The sequence below is a fragment of the Cydia amplana genome, chromosome 6 (genome assembly GCF_948474715.1).
Source record: "Cydia amplana chromosome 6, ilCydAmpl1.1, whole genome shotgun sequence".
NCBI lineage: Eukaryota > Metazoa > Arthropoda > Insecta > Lepidoptera > Tortricidae > Cydia > Cydia amplana.
The window spans coordinates 20,370,257-20,395,780 of record NC_086074.1 but is presented as its reverse complement, the minus strand read 5'-3'; the positions used below and the strand labels follow the sequence as shown (position 1 = coordinate 20,395,780).

Sequence of the window (25,524 nt, the reverse complement as noted above, 5' to 3'; positions counted from 1 at the left end):
GAACGATCGCTAGTTGCATGGTCTCTCCGACCGCCAAGCGAGTACCGCTGAGCGATTTTAGGCCGGGGTCGTTTTCACCCGCCGCCCGCGGCCGACAGCGGCCCGCCGCGTGCGGCGTCCCCCCGCAAACGACCACTCCCGAGCATTCCCGAACATACCATTCAGACGCCGCGGGCGGCGGGCCGCTGTCGGCCGCGGGCGGCGAGTGAAAACGACCCCGGCCTTATCGTTGATAGTTTTTATCGCTGCGAGTAGAGTGTAAAGAGAGTCCTCGCCGGCAGTGTGAACAGCCAGCGATCAACTATTAATATAGGTACCTCTCTCTTTTACCGACACGGAATCTCTATATTTTGTTTGTTTCTTGAACGAAAAAATAGTCGATAGCTTATCGCTTACTCGCCCTTGGTGGACTAGTGCCTCAGGTTCCGATTCAGGAGGCCTACCGCTAAAACCGAAATTCGCAAATTGCGGGGATCTTTCTCATTTACTCTCATTAAGACGTAATTAAAGTGACAGAGAAAAATGCCCGCAATAGACGGACTTCGATTTTCGCGGTTATAGCTCTGGTTCCGGTTCCGTTTTCGGTTCCGTTTCCGGTTCCGTTTCCGTTTCCGATTCCGTTAAACTAAATTGAAAACATCTGTTTCCGTTTTCGGTTCCGATAAAACCACATCCGTTACATCCCTGCTTCCTACCTACTCTACCTAGGTAGTCGGTCCTCTTAGCGGCGGCGATTGATTCGAATCCAAGACCATCACTTTTGTAGGCGATTCCACTAACGACTTCAAGACTAGAATACATACAAAATAAATGCAAACAGATTACTTTGTATTGATATTTAAAGGGTATCAAAATTTTACGTAAATTTTCACGCCTTTGCAAAGTTTTCGCAAATAAGGATTAAGTACGTAAGAAGCAAAGTGCAGGCTGCAATCACTTAGGATCGAACGAAAGTTATACCCCTTTTCGTTAAGAAAAGTTTACAGAGATTCAATTAGTTTTTTAAAATAAATAAATAAATTCGCAAATCTGGCCACTACTGACGGACACTGAGAGATCAATCACAAACACATGGATAAACCGCGGATATAGCGTTAAAATTTGTATTTTCTGTTCCGACTTTCCAAGGTGATGCAGTCAACTTTAGGAGAAAGCAGAAAGATTGTAGGTACGCGGTGATTCTAACAAACTTAATCTTCTACCGTTTATATACCTACCTTTTTAGGGTTCCGTAGCCAAATGGCAAAAAACGGAACCCTTATAGATTCGTCATGTCTGTCTGTCTGTCTGTCTGTCTGTCCGTCTGTCCGTCTGTCCGTCTGTCCGTCTGTCTGTCCGTCCGTATGTCACAGCCACTTTTCTCCGAAACTATAAGAACTATACTGTTGAAACTTGGTAAGTAGATGTATTCTGTGAACCGCATTAAGATTTTCACACAAAAATAGAAAAAAAACAATAAATTTTTGGGGTTCCCCATACTTCGAACTTAAACTCAAAAATGTTTTTTTCATCAAACCCATACGTGTGGGGTATCTATGGATAGGTCTTCAAAAATGATATTGAGGTTTCTAATATCATTTTTTTCTAAACTGAATAGTTTGCGCGAGAGACACGTCCAAAGTGGTAAAATGTGTGTCCCCCCCCCCCCTGTAACTTCTAAAATAACAGAATGATAAAACTAAAAAAAATATATGATGTACATTACCATGTAAACTTCCACCGAAAATTGGTTTGAACGAGATCTAGTAAGTAGTTTTTTTTATACGTCATAAATCGCCTAAATACGGAACCCTTCATGGGCGAGTCCGACTCGCACTTGGCCGCTTTTTCTTCTATCTACCAAGGTTACCTCGGCTTTAAATATATCTTCTACCTAAATCTAAAGAACTACAATTTAACTATTAGTGTACTTATTTTACAATTTTCTCCTTCTCGGCCCCTGGAGTTAAAACTAAATACGATCAAGAAATAGAAGCTATTTCATCCCATTATATAAAACATTCTTCAAATTTAGCTATTTAGCTGTTGATCCGACGCACGAAAACTAATTTCAGCTGATATTTTATTTTTTACAACAGATTTTTTAGTGATTTAGGTTTACCTCAAAATCATGATCATGAATTATGCATAGTTTAAGTATACTCGTACTTTCGGTATTATTATTGAAAACTATATTGGACTACAAATAAATGTAAGCAGACGCATTATCTAACGGAATATATGAGGTAATAATGGTTGCAACTTTAAGGGCTTATGGAGGCGGCGCGCGAACTCGTATACGATTTTAGTTATACAATGCGGGCCATTGAGGTGACATCAATTCAGCCGACCGATCAAATAACGCAATGTAATGAAACTCGCATGCAAGTTCTCGCACCGCCTAAAGGTGACGTTCGGATGTCAACTGCAGCTGCTTTACTGTTGTGGCGTCGTTGTTGCCGCCGCTGTGTCTGTTAATTTGAAGTCAAGTGACGGAATGAACGTAAATAATCGCGGCAGTAATGCGTCGATCAGCGTTACTCATTTTAACAAGGAAATTGACTAGGCGGCAACAACGACACCCGCAATATTAATACACCAGCTATCATCGTCGTATTTTTATCACCTGTCATGCTATGCGTCACTTTCGCACTTAAATATTTGTTAGAACGTGACAGCCATGGTGACAAATGATAAAGAGCCGGCCATCATAGCCCTATAGCTGTAGTTGACATTCGAACGTTAGATACCTTAAAGCAGCAAGTCAACATTTGAATGTAAGCTTAATTCTACTGGAAATAGGTACGCACAGAAAATCACGAAAATAAGAGACCCTCTTCAATGTGGAAAGACAGCCACGGTAATCAACTTACACATTCTTTGAATAAATAACTGTAATAGAGACAAACTTCCACTGTTTTATGTGGGAGCTCTTGTTTTTCTTTGTATGAGGCAAACGAGCTGACGAGTCGCCTGATGGCAAGCAATTACCGTTGCCCATGGACACCCGCAACACCAGAGGGGTTGTTAATGCGTAGCCGGCCTTTAAGATGGAAGTACGCGAGACGGGGTGTGGATCGTACAATTTTTTACTCCACTTTCTCCTCGTTAATGACCTATTATTATAAAATAATTATACTATTATAGGTCTACCTAAACCCAGGTTTATTCAGCTGACCATATTTTAAGGATGACTCACGCTATAACGTTAGCGTCTGACACTTTAGTTTCCTATAAAACGTATCACGTTATCATCGAGAACCCGTCATAGTGTGTGTCGGAAGCTCCGGCCCCGACCCGGACCGTTCGAGCGTGTGTTAAAGCCTAATGTGGTTATAATCCGCCGTTTTGTCGCCTAAATAGTGTTTAGTTTTTAAGTTTATAAAATGCATATATATGTTAGTCTGTAACGTATTTGTAATATGGGCCTTGTTGCCTGATTTAAATTTCGAAATAAAATAAAATAAATATATGTAATGGTTATACAATATTCAAAGCGATGGTCGGGACGCGAATCCGACTCGCACTTAGCCGGTTTTTTTAATACACACTTTTCATATATCACCAGAAATTATGTGCGTTCGTGTGCAGTTTAATTCTTCAGTATTTCCAAATGAGATTCCCTCGGAACTTCATAAATTACAAGAAGCCCAGATTTGGGAATATTTAACGAACGTGGAAGGAAAATTCCTGTTCTTAAGGCAGTGAACTTTATGGCAAATAATACCACCGTCAAGCTACCTCTAGTGAATATGCAAAATGGTTATAGGTACTTAGGTATCTTTATGTATACAGTCATGTAGTGGAAGCAGCTAAGTAGTCAAGCTGTTCTTAAATGATTTATTTATACTATCCTCTTTTCTAAACATAAGTTTGATTCGCCCATTAATCGTTTGTAACACTTCGCCCTTCAAATCAATACTTTCGTAATAGTTCAAAATGTAATCATTTTTAATTTCCTACGGCCACTTAATCCAAAGTATCCAAACAGAGCGAACTAATCGGAAACATCATTTCATTTATTCATTTATTCAGTCACAATTTAAATTGTATAGAATAGAATAGAATAGAAATAATTTTATTCGTGAGCACAAACACAAAATAGAAACACACTGTAATACACTGTATATATCTTGTTTGTAAATAAATGATTATTCTTTCCAAATAGAAACAGATGTAACAGATATAACAGAGATATAACAAGAGATGACAAGAGATATAACAGAGAATAAAAGGATAAAGTGCCACGAAATGGTCTCATCTCAGCATGTTGCTGGCGACTTCCAGCGCCATGTGTACTATGTAGACATGAGTTAATAACTACTCGTAGATGAATGAAAGTTCTTTGTTTGACTTGAGAACGCTTTAGTTCCGCTCTCAATTGGATAATTGCTTTATTAGTCTGGGACAGAGACCTTTTAAGAAAAAGACAATTAATAAGGCATTTGGTGTTACAGCAGCCATAAACCCATTATTTTGATAGTGCTTCCTGGATCTAATTATATCGGGCGAAGGTTATGTACTTAAGTAATTAAGTTAATCAGGATTGAACAATAATTTTAATTTTTTTTTAGGAATTAGGATAGAAGGAGCCCGTGAATCTGAAGGGAAATAACATATAAAAACCGTAGTGTACAAAAATTTTAAAAATTAGGTGTGTAAATTTATCTATTCATGGGCAATGGACAAGTATTTTTTTAAACTTACACCCTACGAGCAATTTAAACCCTTATTCATAAAACTTAGCAACTTACAAACTTTTGTAAAATTTCTCTCTTTCTAACAAAGAGAAATGAAATGTGATAGGGACGATAAAAAATGTAAAAGAATATTAAATATGGTCTCAAAAACATAACCAGTGGTCTTTCTGAAAGCCCTTTTTAGGGTTCCGTAGCCAAATGGCAAAAAACGGAACCCTTATAGATTCGTCATGTCTGTCTGTCTGTCCGTCTGTCCGTCTGTCCGTCTGTCCGTCTGTCTGTCCGTCCGTATGTCACAGCCACTTTTCTCCGAAACTATAAGAACTATACTGTTGAAACTTGGTAAGTAGATGTATTCTGTGAACCGCATTAAGATTTTCACACAAAAATAGAAAAAAAACAATACATTTTTGGGGTTCCCCATACTTCGAACTGAAACTCAAAAATTTTTTTTTCATCAAACCCATACGTGTGGGGTATCTATGGATAGGTCTTCAAAAATGATATTGAGGTTTATAATATCATTTTTTTCTAAACTGAATAGTTTGCGCGAGAGACACTTCCAAAGTGGTAAAATGTGTGTCCCCCCCCCCCCTGTAACTTCTAAAATAAGAGAATGATAAAACTAAAAAAAATATATGATGTACATTACCATGTAAACTTCCACCGAAAATTGGTTTGAACGAGATCTAGTAAGTAGTTTTTTTTAATACGTCATAAATCGCCTAAATACGGAACCCTTCATGGGCGAGTCCGACTCGCACTTGGCCGCTTTTTATATTGTATATTAGGTAGAACATTGCTAGTCCTCACGACAGTGATGGAATCTACAACAACAGTAATGAAGCTCGCTTTTCTCGGAAATTGACATTGACAGTCCTTGTTATAAACTTGTCTGCGTATGAGTAAACTCATACAATTCGTATGAATTATATGATATGATAGGTATCTAAGTTTGTATAATTCGGTAACCCTTTTTTACAAATACATTTTATTAGTCATAAGCATTTGTAAAAAGGGTTCTTTGTGATCGTGTCTAATTTTATGAAAAATATTTCCTCGTACTTGCTGCAGTTGTTTTCTTACCTTAAAAGGTAAAATTAAACGCTCAGTTAAGTTTAATGAACTGAGAGTGAGACTGAAAGCTATATTGAGCGACGTAAATAAGGTAATTAAGGAGCTCTGCAATCAAGGATATTTCCACGAAAAATATAAATAATTGGGTGTAATACATGTGTAATTTGATTCGCGTAAAATTAGCTGTGGCCCCAGGGATCGTGTTAATATCTGGGATATACTCGTAAAAATACAGCCTAGAAAGCAAGATATATCGCAAAACCTACCTAGATGGTGTATCTGGCGACCTCCGGGCAGGGGCGTATCTTGCCCACGGGCTAAGCCTAATAGGAATAGCTCTAGCTATATTATGAACGACGGGGCGGGCAATGAGGCCTGTACATTGGGGACAATGTTTTGGGTTACGTCAGGTGTTTTATAGAACCTGACGTAACCCAAAACATTGTCCCTTGTAACACATAGATGTTAGGTATATAATATAATTAATACTTAAGTATAGTAGAATGTATTATTAATCATTATATCTGTTACAAAAAAAAGACTTTAATGTTTTTAAATTAAAGGTAAAACATAGAACTTGCCCAAAGCGGTGAATTTTTCCATTTTTCTTTAAATTGAAAAAAAAAAAAAAATATTTTATCGTTTGCAGACACATGATAAAAACTCGTTTTGTGTTAACATTTAATGTGTTTGACGAAGCTAATATGCTAAATATGTTCAGTTCTGAGTGTACTCTCTATTTACAACACCCGTAACCATACATAAGTCTCTGGGTCCGTCAAATAGGTACGTATCCAATACGTGTCGGCCTAAAACAATGAAGGATGAAGTTTCTGATGGATGAATATATAATTTTGTTTTGGAGTTGCCTTCAATCATCATAAAAACACGAGAATATTGACATGATCATCATATATTCATAATGCATGGTGTACAACTGTACATAGATATACACGGTGGATAAGAGGTAACCAAATAACATATGATAAATGTAATACAAAACTTATATACGAAATATGCTAATCGTAGAATAAATCTGGCAATCCAAAGAGGTAACGCTTTCACATGATATTTATTTAATAAAGTACGTAATAAATAAATACATGTTACCAAAACAGTAGGAATTTATGAAGTAATATTTACAAAAACATATTTATTATATTATTTGAGATTTGCAAGTTTGCTTAATTGGTAGGTGAATATGCGAAGAATAAGGTATTCGAAATCTTTTCTTAGGTTTAAGGACATTTTGTTCTTGTTACGTAATAACATTTGACATAGAAATGATCTAAAATGTATATACTTAAGTATAGTTTTTATACAGAATTGAATATAGTCGGGTACGGGTGGCCCACGGTGTATGCCGAGGCCAGTCACCCAGCAAATAATGGATCTTCCTAAAACAAACGTATCGAAAAGCAAATATCAGCCTTCACGTATTTTCTCGGATAAAAGCACCCTTCCAAAACTCCGTCTGTGCATATTTGATGTAAGATGATTTTACCTGTAACTTAAAATTTATTAAGTAAGTTAATAAGTCTTCATTTTGTGGCCATATCCTGTCAATCCTGAAATCAACTTTAGGGACTTCTATATAATTTCTTGAATATGTGATTGAATATTTGTGAATTTTCCGCTCATAATCCTTGCAATAACTCCTAATCACGGGTCATTTAGATTCACCGATCGGTTTATATATTTAGTTTAGACCAACATTTTTACGATGGAGCAGACTTTTGTGGTAATTACTTATAAAAGCTATTTCACAGAATGAGCCATCTACTAAACATGTTATTGAAACGTGAAACGACATTTCTTCGAACAAACTGGTCTTCTATTATCCCTCGGAAAACGGGTCTGAATAACAAGACAAATAAAGTTAATCCACGTCATACTTATATCTATATTTTCTCTACGTAATTAAGGTTAATAACTTCTTGATTACCGAGTAACTATGTTTTTCTTTTACTTCGCGTCTATCCCAGACAGACTATCAGGTCAGGCCAACAGGCCAATTCGAACTTACTTAACAACAGAATCTTATTTGAATCAGTTATTTAGTTATCGAGCGTCTCGCCCGCGCCAATACGAGCCAATACACGGTAACTAAATAACATGATTCAAATATCATTCTGATGTCAGTGTACGTTCGAATTGGCCTGTTTTTCTAATAAATGCCCTTCAATCTGATCGCTAATCCCTTGAGCTAGGCTTTCTAATTATTTGGAATCTGATTTGCTGTAGTTTCGTTACTTCGCTAGTTTATTTGTTATTTGAGCAATTAGAGGATTAAGCTTTGCCTAAAGGCATCGTTTTTATTTTATTTATCATATAGCCTGAATCTAGATATAATGAGGGGACAAGCTTCTTAAATTTTAGCTTTACACATGTAATCAAAGTTTGAAGTGTTCTTTTCTATATAAGGTGAACATTAATTGACAAAGCAATCCATTTTTCAAAGTATATTTAAGTACTTACTCGTACATATTTTACATATACATATTATGAGTATAACTTTGGTGCGTGATTCAAAATGACTGCTGGTGCTGGTCAAAAAACAATATGTTAAATATGAATAAGTACCTATGGGAAATGAAGTGTTTAAAATAGATATGATAATACAAATCTACGATATCGGCATCTACCGACTGCGCCAGTAAGTTCTTTTTTTAGTTAAATGAGATTTGCTGTATTTGGAAAATTACAGTGTAATCAAAGTGATTGTTTTTGCCCGAGAGAATGCGATCTACCTACTCATCACTCTGTTCTTAAAAGTAAATGATGTGAAATAAGATTTACGTGGCGTGTATGTACCTAGGTATATGAAAATCATTTACCTACAAGTAATTGCTTTATCATCTCTGTTTCGACAGGTGCTTTTAAGCCTATGTTAACTTTGTATTTACGCTACAATAAGCAGGACTACGCCGCTAATAGATTAAGTTTTTTAGGAAATTCAAACCGGACGTGAAAGCAGATCAAAGCATGGCATGTCGGACGCATCGGCCCGGGCACGGCCCGGTCTAGCGTAAGTTATCCTTTAACCGTCGACTAACTGGTCCGAAGGAATAACTGTACATGTACGCCTAACTAGATACACTGCTCTGGATCCTTCAACCTGCCATGTAGAGTTGTCAGGACTAGCTTAACGTCCCACGGCCCTGAAGACCGGTTTCTGTTCCGGGTTTCAGACAGGACTGTTGCTGTCCCGCTCACCGAGATAACGACTATGACTGGTGTAAATCTTTAGCCCTACTTGGGTTAAAAACATTCGGCAAATGACAAAAGTGGACGACCGCTATCATACAAATGTAGTCCCTCTGGATATTAACATTATAGAAAATATTTTTGAACAGTTCGACGAAAAGTAACCACGCTATGGCTATGCCCCTTCGTTTATTTTGTTTATTTCGATTGCTCGATGATTACAGAATAATTAAATCGACTTCCCATAAATTCTACTTTACTAATCAAACTAATCAATTCATCTGCTCACCGATTACTTTTATTTATAATCGTTTTTCATCTCCAATAAGTAAATATCACTCGGATCAGATAAAGTCTCGCCAATGGATGGTCGAGAGGAATATAGGACCCTTTTCAGTTGCCCGTTACTCCAATTGAATATTGCGCAGGCGCTGGTAAGTCAAACGGTGGTAAACCAGTTAATGATTATAGGGGTATCTGGGAGTATGTCATAGCAAAAGGAATACTTAATTAAGAACGTGTATTCACACAATCGCGACCGGGAGACAACTAAGGAGCGAGCTATGCGTTGGACCTACCGTAGACACGGAAATGCTGACAACGCATAATCTGTCCCTATAATGATATATTATAGGTTATAAGTGATTTGTAAGTTATCTCTCTTAATCCTCTGTATTCTTTTTAATTATACACTTGAATAATTCAAGTCAAGCTTCGCACATGTTCTGATTGACCTTGTTCAACCAACTCATGTACATAAATAGGAACATGGGCTGGACGCTGTCCTGCTCGTATCCATGGTGAGCGACAAGAACTACCGATGGAGTCGACGCCGGAAGCGGAGCAGTCGAACCAGTTCCAGGGTGCCTAGCCAAGATGGCAAACTCACATCGGCACAAGCCAAACGAATAGAAATAATGTACCGGGATGACACATGCTAAGAAAAGTCATATATGACTATTTCCATACATTATTTATGTTTCGATTGGCATTTTCTTTTAACTTTTGTGATTATTGTCATCTTGGCTAGGACCCAGTTATTTTAACGATGTGAGATACACGGGTAAATTGTGTGTGGTCACTTGCTAAAACTTAATATAGACTGGCAGTTTTAGATTAGATACCTATTCATTTCGAGTAAAACGTAATTTAAACGGCAAAACCTCCCGTCTAAATAAAATTGGGACTAGGTTTTATGTATCTCAGTATTCATTTGTTAACATTTTCTAATTTTCTATTCATAAAAGGATCTTTTGCATTTTGAGTAAGAAATATACTGCGCAAATAAACCTTTTGGAGTCCCTCCTTTTTAAATTTGCGAAAATTTATTTAGGATCTTCACATAAACAGACATTTTATTACTCTTTAATTTTGAATGTCCCAAACAGAACAACTGAAAAGTAAAATACATTAAATTTAAATAAATGTGTTCAATACTAATCAATAAGTACCTACCGCTTATAAAGCTATTTAATCCCAAATCCAAATCAAACCACGTGTCTGCTCACAATCTGGCCCCAAGCATAGTCTGGCCCACATTTCACGGACCAATTTACCAGGATTAAATCCACATCAAAGAAACCTTTGATATTCCACGCACAGATCTCAGTGTATGCACTGGATTTATCTAAACAATAAACAACAGATATCGCCGGTTCTCTAACGGGAGAAAAGTATACTTACCTATAGCATTAACACATTTCAAACAACTTATCATTGGATACATCTGTGGGCTGAAGATACCAGAAAAAAATAGATAGTCATAACAAAAAGAAATTCGCGATATTTTTTAGTTATGCTGGATTCATTTTCGTACGTTCTTCTTACGTATGTTATAAACATGCACAAATCATCAAGCACCACTTTACCAAAGTAGGTACGAGGTAAAAGTATACGAAACAAATACACACAAATTATTTTGCGAAAAACGATGGCCAATTAAATAATATTTTAGGTACATATCTCAATCATTTAATTACTCATTAACTTCCAAGCTATAGTTAAATATCAGGTATCTGATACATGCACCTAATTAATACACCCAAAGAGCAATAAAAATGGGTTAATGTCTATAGACACTCTACGCAAAGTGCCCCTTTTCGATGGATGTTAAGTATGCCTATTTATGTTCTGTTTGCAACACCCGGGCCGGGTCGGGTTTCACCAATAGATACTTTGTTGACATTCACCTCGTTTGTTACTTGGTTCCCATTATCGCTTGTGCCTTTGTCGTAAGGCAGGTTTTATTTTATTTTATTTTGTGAAAGGTGACAGTTCCGAACAACTGACAGGCTGATATCGTCCGGCGGACACGTATAGTGATTATATTCTCTTTGCGGCTGACTGGTAATCAGTGGGCCCATTTACAGGCGCCTATAGGCTACGATAAGTGCACAAGTAATGTACTTAACATTTTACAAGACCATTAACCGTCCAACTTCCCACACCAAAGCTTCATTGTTGCACTAGATACACATTTCCACCCATTATCTTGAATGGATAGCATTAAACGCCTCGAGTAGCCAGTCTCTCTTCATTTAGACTCTTTCTGCCGACGTTAATGTATATTTCTTGGACTAGTGAATAATACAGAGTGCAGTTTCAACGGCCACAGAGGTATATTCTATGGTTGTGCATGGCAACAAATTAGCTTTTTACATTTGCACGTAGTACCTAACTTCGTCGCTCTGTCTGTTACCTTTTCACGACTAAACTACTAAACTCTTTTTCATATAATATGTTTTTATTACATATCTATTTGTGAGTTCCTGTAATTGGCTCTATGTATCTATTTAAGATTCCATTGTCATTTAGTTAGCTGTTGGATCTCCTTATGTAAATAAATAAAAAAATAAATAAATAATTTAGCACGTAAATAGCAAGCTTAACTTAGGTACGAGTACCTATTTCGTTTTGTTTTGATATCCACACCTTGTTTATAAATTACGTCATCTATTTTTGACGATTTTTGACCCTTCCTCCCTAAAATCATCCAAAAATCAAGCTTCGAATGACCCCGTTCGATGTCCAGACCCCCCCCCCAATTTGTAATGACGTAATTTATGAATAACCCCTTGAGGAATATGAGGGGAAAATATATAGACAAAACATCATTGTATTTTATATTACAGATAGAGAGTGATTGCGCAATTCATATCAACTCTACTAACAAGCTGTGGACAATTGTTATTTACCCCTCATTGTAACTATGGTATTTGTTAAAAAGAGACAAAATTATACAAAGGTTTATTAATAGGGTAGTGAGACTTTGCAAATTAACTCGATATCAAGAGGAATAGTGATACGAGTATGCGAGTATGTTCTGAAAATTGACAGTCTTTCCCTTCATTATCTCTTCTTAGCTAGGTATAAACGACATATATGTATATATTGACGCTTTTAACGACGTCTCCGCCAATAAATGTACATTCGGCGCCGAATCACGCAGAAAATGAGTTCTCGCCAAACATGGAAGCTGAATAATCCAATAATACACAAACCAGAATTTCTTGAACCTTAACATAAGGCCTGGATTATGTAGAAAGGGCTAGAGATAGTGGTTATTAGATGACACGACCCGTGTCGCGTGGGACACTCGGTAGTAAAATATCTATTTAATGTTTTGATTTGTTGACCAGTAATAACTCTATTTTTGGAGTCTCGGCCGATGGTTTGTAGAGTACGATTTGGACGCAATCTAGCAGATAATTTGTAGGGATTTTCCTGGGATTAGATGTTCATTACTTGGTGTTATTTGATGAAAGTAAGTAATATAATATAATGACTATAACTGATCCAATTGAGAAGAGATAAAATAGTCAAGAGAAAACAAACGCAATCAATTAACGCGTTTTATTCTCTCGTAGCTATGTGTTATCGTGTTATAAAACTTTTAAAGTAATTGCCCATAAATTCGAATTATACTTTCGGTTTGTACGCAAAGTTGCGTCCATCTGACAGCTTCATCTGTAATCATTCCACTTGGTAATTTAAACAAACAACGAGATTTTTCTGCTTTCCAAGATTTAGCGAGTTTATACTTTAATCTCATAGAAATAATAATTTTTTTTTTTACTTTTTAGTGATAATATTTCATTTATTTTCGGTTAAAGATAAAGATAAATTTGTAGTGTAAACATAATGTGGTGGTGTTTTGGGCTAAAATACTAGTTTGTTAGGTTCTCCATTTAGTTTTGGGCTAGTAACTACCTACTAATGTTGGTGATGGCCTAAATCGATGATAATCGCGACAAAACATAATATGGCGTTTCGGTGCTTTGTATGTATGCTCCCACTCCCACTCCCACTTCCAGTCTCAGACCCACTCCCATTCCCAGTACGACTCCGACTCCCACTCCCACTCTCACTATTTTATCTAAATCGGTCTCAGCAACTTAAATTTGATGGTAGGTATACCGATAGCATCGCCTGCACCTACCGGATCCAATTGGTTTTTCAAACCATCCATGTACACTAAAACCTTTCTCAGAATGTAACATACACTTTTCTGAAAACCGCATCAAAATCGGTTCAGCCAACCGCGAGATAATCACGAACACACATACATAAAAACATACGGGTCAAACTGAGAACCTCATTTTTTAAAGGCAGTTAGAAAAAAAGTTGATCGACCCGCCTTGTGGAACTCTGCAACATAGGCACACGGCGACAAGTCGGTTAACCAAAACAAAGTGTGCCTATGTTGCACCAAACCTAAGTTCCACTAGGTACATCCTGAGTTCCACTAGGTACATGTACATCCAGGGTTCAGCATCAGCTCTATCTTGGGTACTGCTCTCCCAAGTGCTCGTCAAGGCGTGTCGGATGACCAAAACAGCGTGGGCCTATGTTGCACCAAACCTGAGTTCCACTAGGTACAGCCAGGGTTCAGCATCAGCTCAGATCTATGTATACTAAAACCGTCTCCAGAATGTAACACTTTTCTGAAAACCGCATCAAAATCGGTTAATCGCGAACAAACATACATAAAAGATTTAGATACATAAGTACATACATACATACATACATACGGGTCAAACTGAAAACCTCCTTTTTTTTAAGGCGGTTAAAAAGTCAATGGTGAAAAAATTAAACTTAATTTTCAGCTTAATACTAATAGCGCCATCTATTGAAAAACTACGACATCATTTTGTCAAACACGTATGGTTCCTACAAAAAGGTAGTAGTAGGTTCACAGATAGTTCTAGCCTTACTTAGATAGTTTTACTACTCAACACAAGATGGCGCTATATCAGAAATTGGTTTTTGTGGTCGTTCGTTAGGTGACGCTAAACTTCAAAAAGGTTTTTATTTCAATGGGAACTTTCATGTTTTTGTTGTTTGTGTATTTCATTTGAATTAAATTCAGTTTTCTATTAACATAGCCTAGTCAAGCCTATTTAAATCTGAAAAAGTAAACTGGTTCTTCGGTGCATGATGTTTTTTGGTGCTACAAGGTTTCCTTTTTCTCTATGCTTTTACCAACACAATCTAACCCCGAATCCTTTGAACTGTTGACTGTGGTCACGGATGGGTCACGGTAACCCAATAGTTTTCGGACATCAAAGGGTTTCCCTCGCCGAGGTGAGTTAATCATCAGTGATTAATTAACCAAACATTATTATTTCACTGATTTTGAGTTTTATTACTTAAGTTCTAAGGTTCTAAATAGTAGGTACCTACCTACCTAGAGGTTGTGGGGGTCAACTTTACTGGAGCGTGTGCAACGTGTGCAAAGTGGAAGCCTTCACCGACCTGGTTCAAGTCAGACATAAGCGAATAAATGGTTTATCTGTCTATCATACACATTTTATAGTTTTCCCTGTATGTAGGTTTGTAGGTCCGAGATGTATATAGGTAGATAGCTTCCTACGGCCATACAAAGTACAAACTTCTTACGTTAGGTATTATCAAAAAGAATTTGAATTTTTAGTATACCACTTTTACACTCTATTTCTCTTTGGTATTATTAAAAAAAAAAGAATGACAATGTCAGTTATGAAAAAATGTGTCAGTCGTAATTTTTATGCACGTAACAACGAATAATCGCAGTATCATCAAAAATAACATCTATATAGTCTATATTAATATAAAATGTGTCAATCATTATCGTAAGGCTGATCTCATAATCCGCGTATCATATTTCCGTCAACCTATCATCATCCGCTAACCCTCGGACTGCAGGTGCATCGGTTGCCATGGCGACGTTCATCGACCCCGCCCGCCCACCGGCGCCGCCCGCCCCAGCCAGTTTGTAAACACCTTTTAACCAGAACACAATATGATCGTGAAACTTACGTCACTGTAGTGATAGTGCTGTGAAAATAGTGTAAGTTTAGTCATTATAGTGTTTGATTGTGTGTGTTTAAATATGACAGTGGAAAGAAAATTAATGTGCAAGATGAGCGGTGTTTCACGCACGTAGGAGGTCAGTAATACAGATATCATTATTATGTAGAAATCAGTTCACAAACGAGGATTTTAAGTCCATTTCTGTCATCAACATGCAGAGTATAGTATCGAATGTCAAGGACAGCGATCAATAATGGGGCTGCTGCACTCTGATGCAGTTAGGACAAGTTTCCGAGTGATGAGCGGTCGTTACTCGTTAGGTACCTACCGATTTTGAACCCTCATGTAAATATATTGCTTCTAAATTCCTAAAAAGCTAGGCGGGTATATGCAGCGTTTAGATTTCAGCTTTAGTGTGATTGCAGTCACCGTACCCTAGTAAATATCCTGGATATTTTTACCGAATCCCTGTTACCACGTGTCCCGGTTACTATTACCTCCTCAGCGTGACTCGGTTATTTTCACTTCATCCTTGAGTGTGGCAGGGTCACGGCTACGCTAGACGAGAAACCCGATTCTGATGTAACAATTTGAAACGGTTTACATATTGGATACGAGTCATACGACCTTGAAGACCCGGAGTGCATGCAAAATGAAGTGAAAGTCGTGCGTGTGAGATGCGCGGCTGTCACTAAAACGATCGTCAAGGTCGTGTCAAAACCAGTTCAAAACCATAACTGTCAAATTGGAATCGATCTCTAGTGTTGTTTCATCATAAAGCATTGTTTTCGCAACAGTATTATAGATAACTAGCGCCACGGCTTCGCACGGGTTAACAAATTATACACAAACCTTCCTCAAGAATCACTCTATCAATATAGATCTCGCACCCTTGGCAACTCAAATAGATTTAGTGGAAGTCATAAGTAAGTTTACTTACTAAATAAACTTGCCTCGCTAGTAACCCTGTGAGCCTGTGACTGAGAATCTGGGGTGAGAGGGCACGCCTAGTTTCTTGTTTGTTTTTGCTGCATTTTTCAGTAGCGAGCAAAAATGCGGGCGGCTGGTTGCTGACTAGTAGTTTACATACAACTGTAGTTTTCAAAGAACTATAAGTGTATTAATATTCCGGTAGATGTTACTTATCTTTGCGGAGTGAAAGCTTGGCCGTGTTTCATATTTCCGTATGTAGGGCCGTATCTTTTTGTCCCATTGGCTATACAGATTTGCAAGTTCCAGAAAGTAACTTTTAAAGAAATTCTCTCGGTAACACGCTTCGCCTAACTATATATTTAGGAACTATAGTATAAATTTACTACTTAGTAGGTAATAGTAAAACTATAGGTAGTACATAATACATATACCTATACCTATTTATTGTGCACTGCTGCATGAAACTAAATTGTCAACATGGGTGGTTATTATGTAGACAAGATATACAGACATGTGAAGACGCCGATAAAACATTATCGCGCCGTTAAAATGTGTAACAGCGACAATACCCATCACCCATCACCCCATCACCCCTCGGGCTCGATTGACAAGTGGGGTGTCAACTTAGAACGTAGATAAATAGAAGCGTCAACAGGTCGTTAAGCGATGATCGGTGTCTGCGAACCTCGTTCCGCTCTTCATGAACTAATCAGTAACAGAGGTTGGCAAGGGTGATGTAATGAATAATAGTACTTGGGTAAGATAATTGTGAAATGGAGCACAGATAGGTATGTCAATTTGCTAAAATTTATAGCAAGCCGAATGAGGAAGTAGGTATAAGTATTTTCCCGTAACAGAGGACTACAGCCATATTGCGTTCCAGATGCAAGTCTTCGCTAGGCCTTTTCCCATTTTACTGGCGGTAGGTTGTATTTTTCTTTAATAGCTCTCTGTCGTTCGTCTCTCTCACACAGCACTGTCACATTTCCTTGGCTTTCCTTTCCTCTGACAACCCTCCACTCCATATTAATTTCTAATATCTACATCTACCTCTCGCGTCACATGACTTTCGTCCTTACGCTTATTATATGCCCGTACCACGCTAGGATTTGCCCTACACCTCTTGTCTGTCTATGATAAAGATCCTGACCGAGTTGTAGTCATCTTTTTGCATCTTTTCAAGAACGATTTATTGGACCCACAATTTTTGCACACCACACACTTAAGACAATGTAAGTATTTACAGTAATCCCTTTACACCCAATTCCACAACTTTTACGAGGACAAAGTCAAACATAAAAAATAACATGAAAAATCCCAAATTTGAAAAAAAAAGTGTAGGGGACAACAAAAAAAAACGCCCGTTTACGAGGCTAAAAGTTTTGTGCGTGTGACGGTGTAACTATATCAGTAGTTGAGTCGTTAACTTGCATGAGTTATTTAATGACGGAACGTCGACATGAAACATTTTTTATGATATTTTTTTATGAAAATCGTGAGGTTATTACTAGCATTTTTTCCAATTGTATCTACCAGAATTAAGTAGGTACTTACTAGGTGACATAAAAAATTCAGTAGGATCTAAACCTATACAGAGTGTGCCTGTACATATTTACCTACTTAATCCCGAAGAGCTAATTTCTCTCGTCACAATACAATTCGATTAAGTACGGAACCTCCACACTGAAAGTCCCGGTATTATCCTTAATTCCTTATACAAACAGCATGACCCCAACAGTTATCACGGTCGCAAAATGATTCACCTTCTATCGTCCATACTTTTAACATTCGTAAACCTTATTACAAAGACATAAGGCACACCTGTACTGCCTGTAGTCATTTTAAGTATTGGTATGAGATAGTTTTGGGATAATGTGCTTATCGGAGCTTCGCGTCACGCAATGCTGTAATGAAGTACGTACCTACCTAGGTGCCTCAAATCGGCGGACGCAGGCACGACCTGGATTTAACAAGGAAATGGAGATAGTAGGTCGGTATTTTAAATTTGTTACCTATCTCGGACAGTGGTGGACTACCTACTTGCTATGATTCAGATTCAGATTCAGATGTCGTTTTCTGAAAACTTCATTGTTTTTCTTTGTTAATGCGTGGCGTTTTTCTTTGACATATCACGGAAAGAGTTTAAAATAAAAGCACAAAGAAACTAATTCGCAAATTTTAATGTGGCTAATAAGTAAGTAGATATTTACTGAAATGGAGTGCATATACTAATATGCACTCCACATGCTACTAAGCAGTAGTCGCAAACGCAAACCGTGCCAAAAACGCACCCGAAAGTTATGTTATTGATTGTGATTGGAGCTCGATGCAAATCTTGCCGAGCCTGAAGGCCTACCGCGAATCACGTTCGACGTGTTGCCTCCTGTCGCACTTGTAAATTCGTACGTAAGTATGATAGGGAGGCAACACGTCGAACGTGGTTCGCGGTAGGCCCCCTGCCTGGCAGGCGGTAGGCGACTCGGTGCATTATGGAAGTCCATCGATCGGCTCAATTATTCACCGCAGCTCTCAGACTGCGTGTTCTCATTGGTAACCCGACTGTGTTACCTAAGTATACGATTCTTTGAGGCTGCCGCAAAAATCTAAATTCGAAATACCTATCGTTGTTACCTTTCTACCTAGGAGGAGGTCGGTCTAGGAGATTACATCGAACAAAGCTCGAAAATAACAAATAAAATAAAACTAAACCTTCCTCAAGAATCACTCTATTGATAGGTGAAAACCGCATGAAAATCCGTTCAGTCGTTTTTGCGTTTATCGCGAACATACAGATACCTACACACTGTTCCGAGCTCGGCAAGCGATTGTAGACCTGACTGAATATTAGACATTAAGACATATAACAAGCGCTTATGTTGACATATATATTCCATTGAATTGGTTTTTTAAGAAACATACCACATACCTACCTCGAAGAAGAGAACAAACAAGTGTTAAGGAATTACAAACATAATCAGACGCGTGTGTCACTTGTTTTGTATATGTCCCAACAATTGATCGTCGGACAAGCCAGTTAGCCAGACATTTACAAAAGATTGACTCACTCACTATTACCATTCCAGACAAAAGCGATAGAATAGAGAAGAGATTTGCGACATATTCCACATTTTTAACGTCTTATCGTATATTATGGTGTTTATATATCTTATAGATAGGTAGTCAGCTACCTGATTGGCGTATCATTTACCGCATATTTTCGAAAAAAAACGAGGGGGTGGGGGGGTAGGGGTTTTACGATAATTTAATAATGTTCTATAGTACTATAGTGTCTTATTACAACCTGGAACTTGTTTCATCTACCTATGATCATTTCACCGATGTTTCATTTGGCAACCGAAGAGAATCCTGTAGATTAGATTAGTTTAGATTTCCGTTCTAAAAATCCGGCTGTTTTTGACAAAAACGAGTTTGTAGAAACGAAACCACGGACAAAATATTTTTCCTGTTGTGATAGAATGATTCAGAAAAAGTCAGCCTTACATAATATGGAACTTTTATTTTGTGTTGGGCATCGACCAACAAGTACATTAAAGAACAAAAGCCGTGTGGAAGTAAGAACTTACTTAAGATAAACGGGAGAACAGTGGACAGTGACCAAAAAGGGGCCCACAGATTACCAGTCCGCCGGACGATATCAGCCTGTCAGTTGTTCGGAACGATTTGCGTAATATTTGGCCCCCTTAACATTGATATTTTTGCAATAAAAAATGGACTTGACGCGGTATTCGGAAAAGTGTCGGAAAACAAGATCCTTTCTAGACTAGAGAACGATACGATATGTACTAGATTTAGAGATGCAACGGATAGTTGTTTGGCCGGAGACCGGATACCGGATATCCGGCCTGGACACTGGCCGAATATCCGGTATCCGGCCGCCGGATATTCGGCCGGCGGTACTATACCTATATTTTGAGTTTTGCAGGTGCGCGTCGTGCAGATTTCGATCTATTTCGTAGTAAACGTTCGCGCGGACACATTTCTAGGATCGTAACGAGTTTTATCACTTTTAAAAGAATAAACTGATTCGATTATGACCGTGACTGTTTTTTAGATTCAATATTTACCCCAAAATGTGTTAATTTTACTATCCGGTATCCGGCCGGATAGTAGGTCACTATCCGGTATCCGGCCGGATAGTAGGTCACTATCCGGTATCCGGCCGGATAGTAGGTCACTATCCGGTATCCGGCCGGATACTAAAATAACGGCCGGATAGCGGATAGTAACCGGATATCCGGTGCATCTCTATACTAGATACGTTGTAGTTTGGATTTCAACTATGTAGTTCTCTTTTGCAGCTCAATTCGGGCAACAAATGTCACTTTTACGTTAAAATATCGTAATAAGCACAGATGTATAATAACTTACCCAGTGAAGTGAAAGATTGTAAATCATTAATTATCCTGTCTTCGTCCTTCGAGATTTAATCCTTTACCATGTAGTAGCCCATGCTACGCGCAAACTCAACCGCACAAGTTTTAGCGTAGAAAGAGAGAAAAAACATTCCTTTCTCTCTCTCCACTATCCCAACCGGTGACGCTGTCAACCCAACTGTCAACATCATTCTTGTCCGTGCGCGCGCGGCGTTCGCACAAGTGCAATAAAAATCTAGGAAATCATGTCGAAGCGACCGCATAGCGAGTCTCAAGAAGAAAGATGGATGAGAAAATTAAAAATGTATGAAGAAAAGCTTGAAGCAAAACGTAAGCGGCGCACTGAAAAATCAGAAAATATAGCTCCAAATCAGCAGGATTTGCAAAACGAAGGTGATTTGTGTTTCCATAGTAAAGTATTTTCGTTGCATTCATCGGAAATACGCCATTTATAGGTGATATTTTTGTTATTTGAAAACCCGTTGCATTCATCGGGAGAGTATTTCGTAAAAAACATGTATTTCCGATGCATTCATCGGAAATACGCTATTTACGTCCGTTGTATTCTTCGGATGACATTTCTTAAATTGTTTTTTCCAAAAACCGTTGCATTCAACGGCATGTGTTCTATGAAACTTAAGTATTTCCATTGCATTCATTGGAAATATGTTATTTATATTTGTGATATTCTTCGAATACCGATGCAAGTACCTACTTATCTAATTTCTTTTCACCGGGATTTCAGAACATACCGAGAACAATGAGATATTATATGATGAACAGATACCAAACGAAAATGTAATAGATCTCGCCAACACCGAAGAACAGCAAACACGCGAGGCTGAATACGACGATTATTCGTACGCATTTGATGATGCTAGTGAGATTACTGATACCACAGCATTCACCAGCCCGTGTTATGCGGCAAGTGGCGATGACAAGGAGATGAAGGAGAACGTTGCAGAAGGGGACTTTGACCCTAGTCTATTACAAGAACTGGGAATTGTAGAAACTGATCCTGTTGAATTTGGTGATGATTTGCAAGCCGACGTAGCGGCAAGATTCCAGAAAATTTTGTTGGAAGGGCTTAAAAAAGAAAAGAAAGAAGAACTTTTGAAAAAATACCCGTTTCCCAAAAACGTTCCTCTAGCAAAAAGCCCGTCCCTAAACCCGGAAATTGGAGCCATGTTGGCCGAGGCATGCAAGCTCAGAGATAAAAGGCTACTTGCAAAGCAGGACCAGCTTGGTAAAGCGCTTTCAGCGCTAGGCAAGGCTCTAACTGGCCTATTGAAACGAACTCCGGATATCCCAGATATTATCCGTACACTCAATGATGCGGGCATTATGCTAGCTGATTCCCATTATGCTGAAACTGATACCCGCCGCTCAGTAATTATGCCACTAATAGACAAGTCCTTTGCTGAGAGTTTCAAAGACAGAAAAAGAGACACCTTTCTTTTTGGAGAAAAATTGGGTGAGTTGGTGAAGGACTCTCGCGGCATAAAAAAGACAGGACAATTAATTCAGCCACCATCTACAACTTCTAATTTAAATGGAAGAGGTCCATCGACAGCCCGAGGATTGCGATATCAGCGAGGGGGACACACATATCAACACCGATTCGGTGGACCAAGAGCAGCAATGTCGGCCCCAGCATACCAGTACCAAGGTCGCAGACGAGCAGCTCTGCCGCCACCACCACCTCTGCCAAGTCGCCGTCAGCCTCCACCTCCACCTTCAACACGCCGACCACCTCCTCCTGCGCACCGCTCCTCAACCAGTCGACGGACTTAACTGCGCAATGTCAGGTACATGGCGGGCGCTTAAAATATTTTCTTAATGATTGGAAATCAATTACGGATGATGATTTTATACTATCCGCTGTGTCAGGCTATAAGATCCCTTTCATTGTGAAACCTGTTCAAGACCCTTTTGATTATCCACGACGTTCTTTTACGTCGAACGAATTAACTGACATGAATAAGGAAATACAGCACTTAATGCAAATAAATGCTGTAAGGCGTTGTAATCCTGCAACGGGTCAATTTATATCTGATATTTTTCTAATCCCTAAGAGTGATGGTAGCAAAAGATTTATTTTGAACCTAAAGAAATTAAATAAGTATATCTATACAGAACACTTCAAAATGGAAGATGTGAGAACAGCTACTAAACTAATGTATCCGGGTTGTTACATGATTAATATAGATCTTAAAGAAGCATATTTTTTAGTACCTATGCATGAAAGTCATACAAAGTTTTTACGGTTTTATTTTGAAGACAATTTATTTGAATTTGTTTCTCTCCCCTTTGGAATCTGTTCTGCACCATACATATTTACAAAGATTTTACAACCCGTTGCTACATATTTAAGATCTCAAGGTCTACTCTCAGTTAGGTATTTAGATGATATATTGTGTTTAGGAAACTCTGCAGCAGATTGCCTAGAAAACGCAAAAACTACTATTAATTGCTTGACTAGGTTAGGTTTCGTTATCAACTACGAAAAATCTAATCTAGTACCCCAAACCACTTGCAAATTCTTGGGCTTCGTGTTAGATTCTAAGACAATGTCTATACAATTGCCAGACATAAAGAGGCAAACAATTTTGCAACGTATAATTATGTTACTTACATCAAGTAGAATGCGTATCCGTGATTTCGCTCGTATTTTGGGTTCCATTACCGCGGCGTGTCCAGCAATTGTATATGGCTGGCTTCACACAAAGTCTCTAGAAAGAGCTAAATATTTAGCTTTACTGAATAATAATGAAAATTATGATTCATTCATGGAAGTTGCAGACAATTTACATGATGATCTTCTGTGGTGGAAGAAGAATATTTTAGTTGCCATTAATCCAATAAGAGATCAAAACTATGAACTTGAAATCTTCACTGACGCTTCAACAACAGGCTGGGGTGCAGCATGTGGTACTAGCAAAACGGGCGGTCATTGGACTGCTACAGAATGTACCAGTCATATAAATTATCTGGAACTGTTGGCAGCCTACTTCGGACTTATGTCCTTCGCTAATAATAAAAAAGAATGTGATATCCTTTTGCGTGTGGATAACACAACAGCAATTTCTTACATAAATAGAATGGGTGGCGTCCAGTATCCACATTTAAACAAAATTACTAGGGAAATTTGGAATTGGTGTGAGGAAAGGAACATTTTTATTTTTGCTTCCTATATTCGGTCATCGCTTAATGTCGAGGCCGACAGCGAATCTAGAAAATTAAATATTGACACAGAATGGGAGTTAGGTTCGCAAGAATTCGCTAGAATAGTGTTTTGTTTTGGGAAACCGGGCATAGATTTATTCGCCTCTCGCATAAATGCAAAGTGCGCCCTATACATATCCTGGAAAAAAGATCCTTTTGCATATAACATTGATGCTTTTACAATTGATTGGTCCCAATTTTATTTTTATGCATTCCCGCCCTTTGCCTTGATTTTAAAAACCTTAAAAAAGATCGTTTCAGACAAGGCAACAGGTATTGTGGTTGTCCCACAATGGCCATCTCAGCCATGGTACCCGTTCTACATGTCTCTATGTATCAAAGAAGCTATAATATTTCAACCTAGTAAATATCTACTTTCTTCTCCTTTCAGATCAACACACCCGCTACACCGTCATCTTTCCCTGGTAGCGTGTGTGTTATCCGGGAAGGGTTTCGTAGACAATGTGTACCTGAAACGGCATTAGAGGTCATGCTTTCATCAATTTCAGAGAAGACTAGAAGTCAGTATACGACGAGCCTTAAGTTGTGGTGGGATTTTTGCTCTCAGAATAATGTAGATTTTTACGATTTCAAAATATCATCTCTATTAGAATTTCTTACGAATTGTTTTCAAAGGGGGTCGTCGTATGGCATGCTAAACAATCATCGGTCAGCTATTTCTTTAATATCTTCAAATATGATAAGTGATGATTTAAGTCTCAAACGTTTTTTCAAAGGGATCTTTCGGTTAAAACCATCATTCCCACGGTATGCTTGTACATGGGATGTTAACGTGGTTCTGAATTACTTAGAAAACATGGATAACGATACAGTTAATTTAGAGCAGTTGTCTAAAAAATTAGTAATGTTGCTAGCTCTCGCAACGGGGCAGAGAATGCAAACGTTATCATTTATAAAAATGTCTAATATAAAAGTCTTTGAAGACCGAATTATTATCACTATTACTAACTTAATTAAAACCTCATCTATTGGCAGAGCTCAGCCAATTTTAAATTTACCTTTTTTCCGCTCTCGACTTGGTATTTGCCCAGCTTCGACTTTACAAAAGTACGCCTTAGTAACATCAGCTTTACGATCAAATACCGAGGAGCATTTTATTCTAACCTATAAGAAACCGCATAGACCAGCTTCATCGCAAAGTCTAGGGCGTTGGATAAAACAGACCCTCACAGAGAGTGGCATCGACACTTCTATTTTCACCGCTCACAGCACGAGGCACGCATCAACTTCGGCTGCCTCGCGCGCTGGTCTAAGCGTCGATGTCATTCGAAAGTCAGCTGGTTGGACTGAGCGATCAACTGTGTTTGCGAATTTTTACAATAGGCCCATAATTAATACAGAAACAAGCCTACTTGATCCTTTATTGTTACAGTAGAGACATACCTACTGTGGTATAAGTTGATTTGTCGGAATATCATAAGATTCATAAGTTGATAATGATTATTGTGGAATAATATAATATATTACGTTAATTTGTTATAAGTTGGTCTTTACGAACAAATAAATAAATGATAATTGCGATTTTTTATTTATTTATTTACTTTAACAACATTGATCGTTCTCTGAACATCTACATGGTAAAGGATTAAATCTCGAAGGACGAAGACAGGATAATTACCTGATCAAACGAACTTACCTGAAGTGAAGTTCGATCATAATTATCCTGTCTTCGCCGAAGAGATTTAACTACCCACCCT

General features: G+C 38.1%; 2 protein-coding genes across 2 annotated transcripts in view; one reads left to right on the top strand and one right to left on the bottom strand.

The window, feature by feature from the left end:
• LOC134649062 (mucin-2) overlaps positions 1-25,524 on the bottom strand; it is a 79,091-nt gene that overhangs the window by 16,985 nt on the left and 36,582 nt on the right. The window lies entirely within an intron of this gene.
• LOC134649180 (protein piccolo-like) lies at positions 20,884-25,178 on the top strand. The gene is made up of 3 exons (XM_063503896.1): positions 20,884-20,974; positions 21,327-22,389; positions 24,198-25,178. Exons 1-2 carry the CDS (start codon positions 20,884-20,886, stop codon positions 22,373-22,375), a joined length of 1,140 nt encoding a protein of 379 aa, XP_063359966.1. The 3' UTR covers positions 22,376-22,389; positions 24,198-25,178.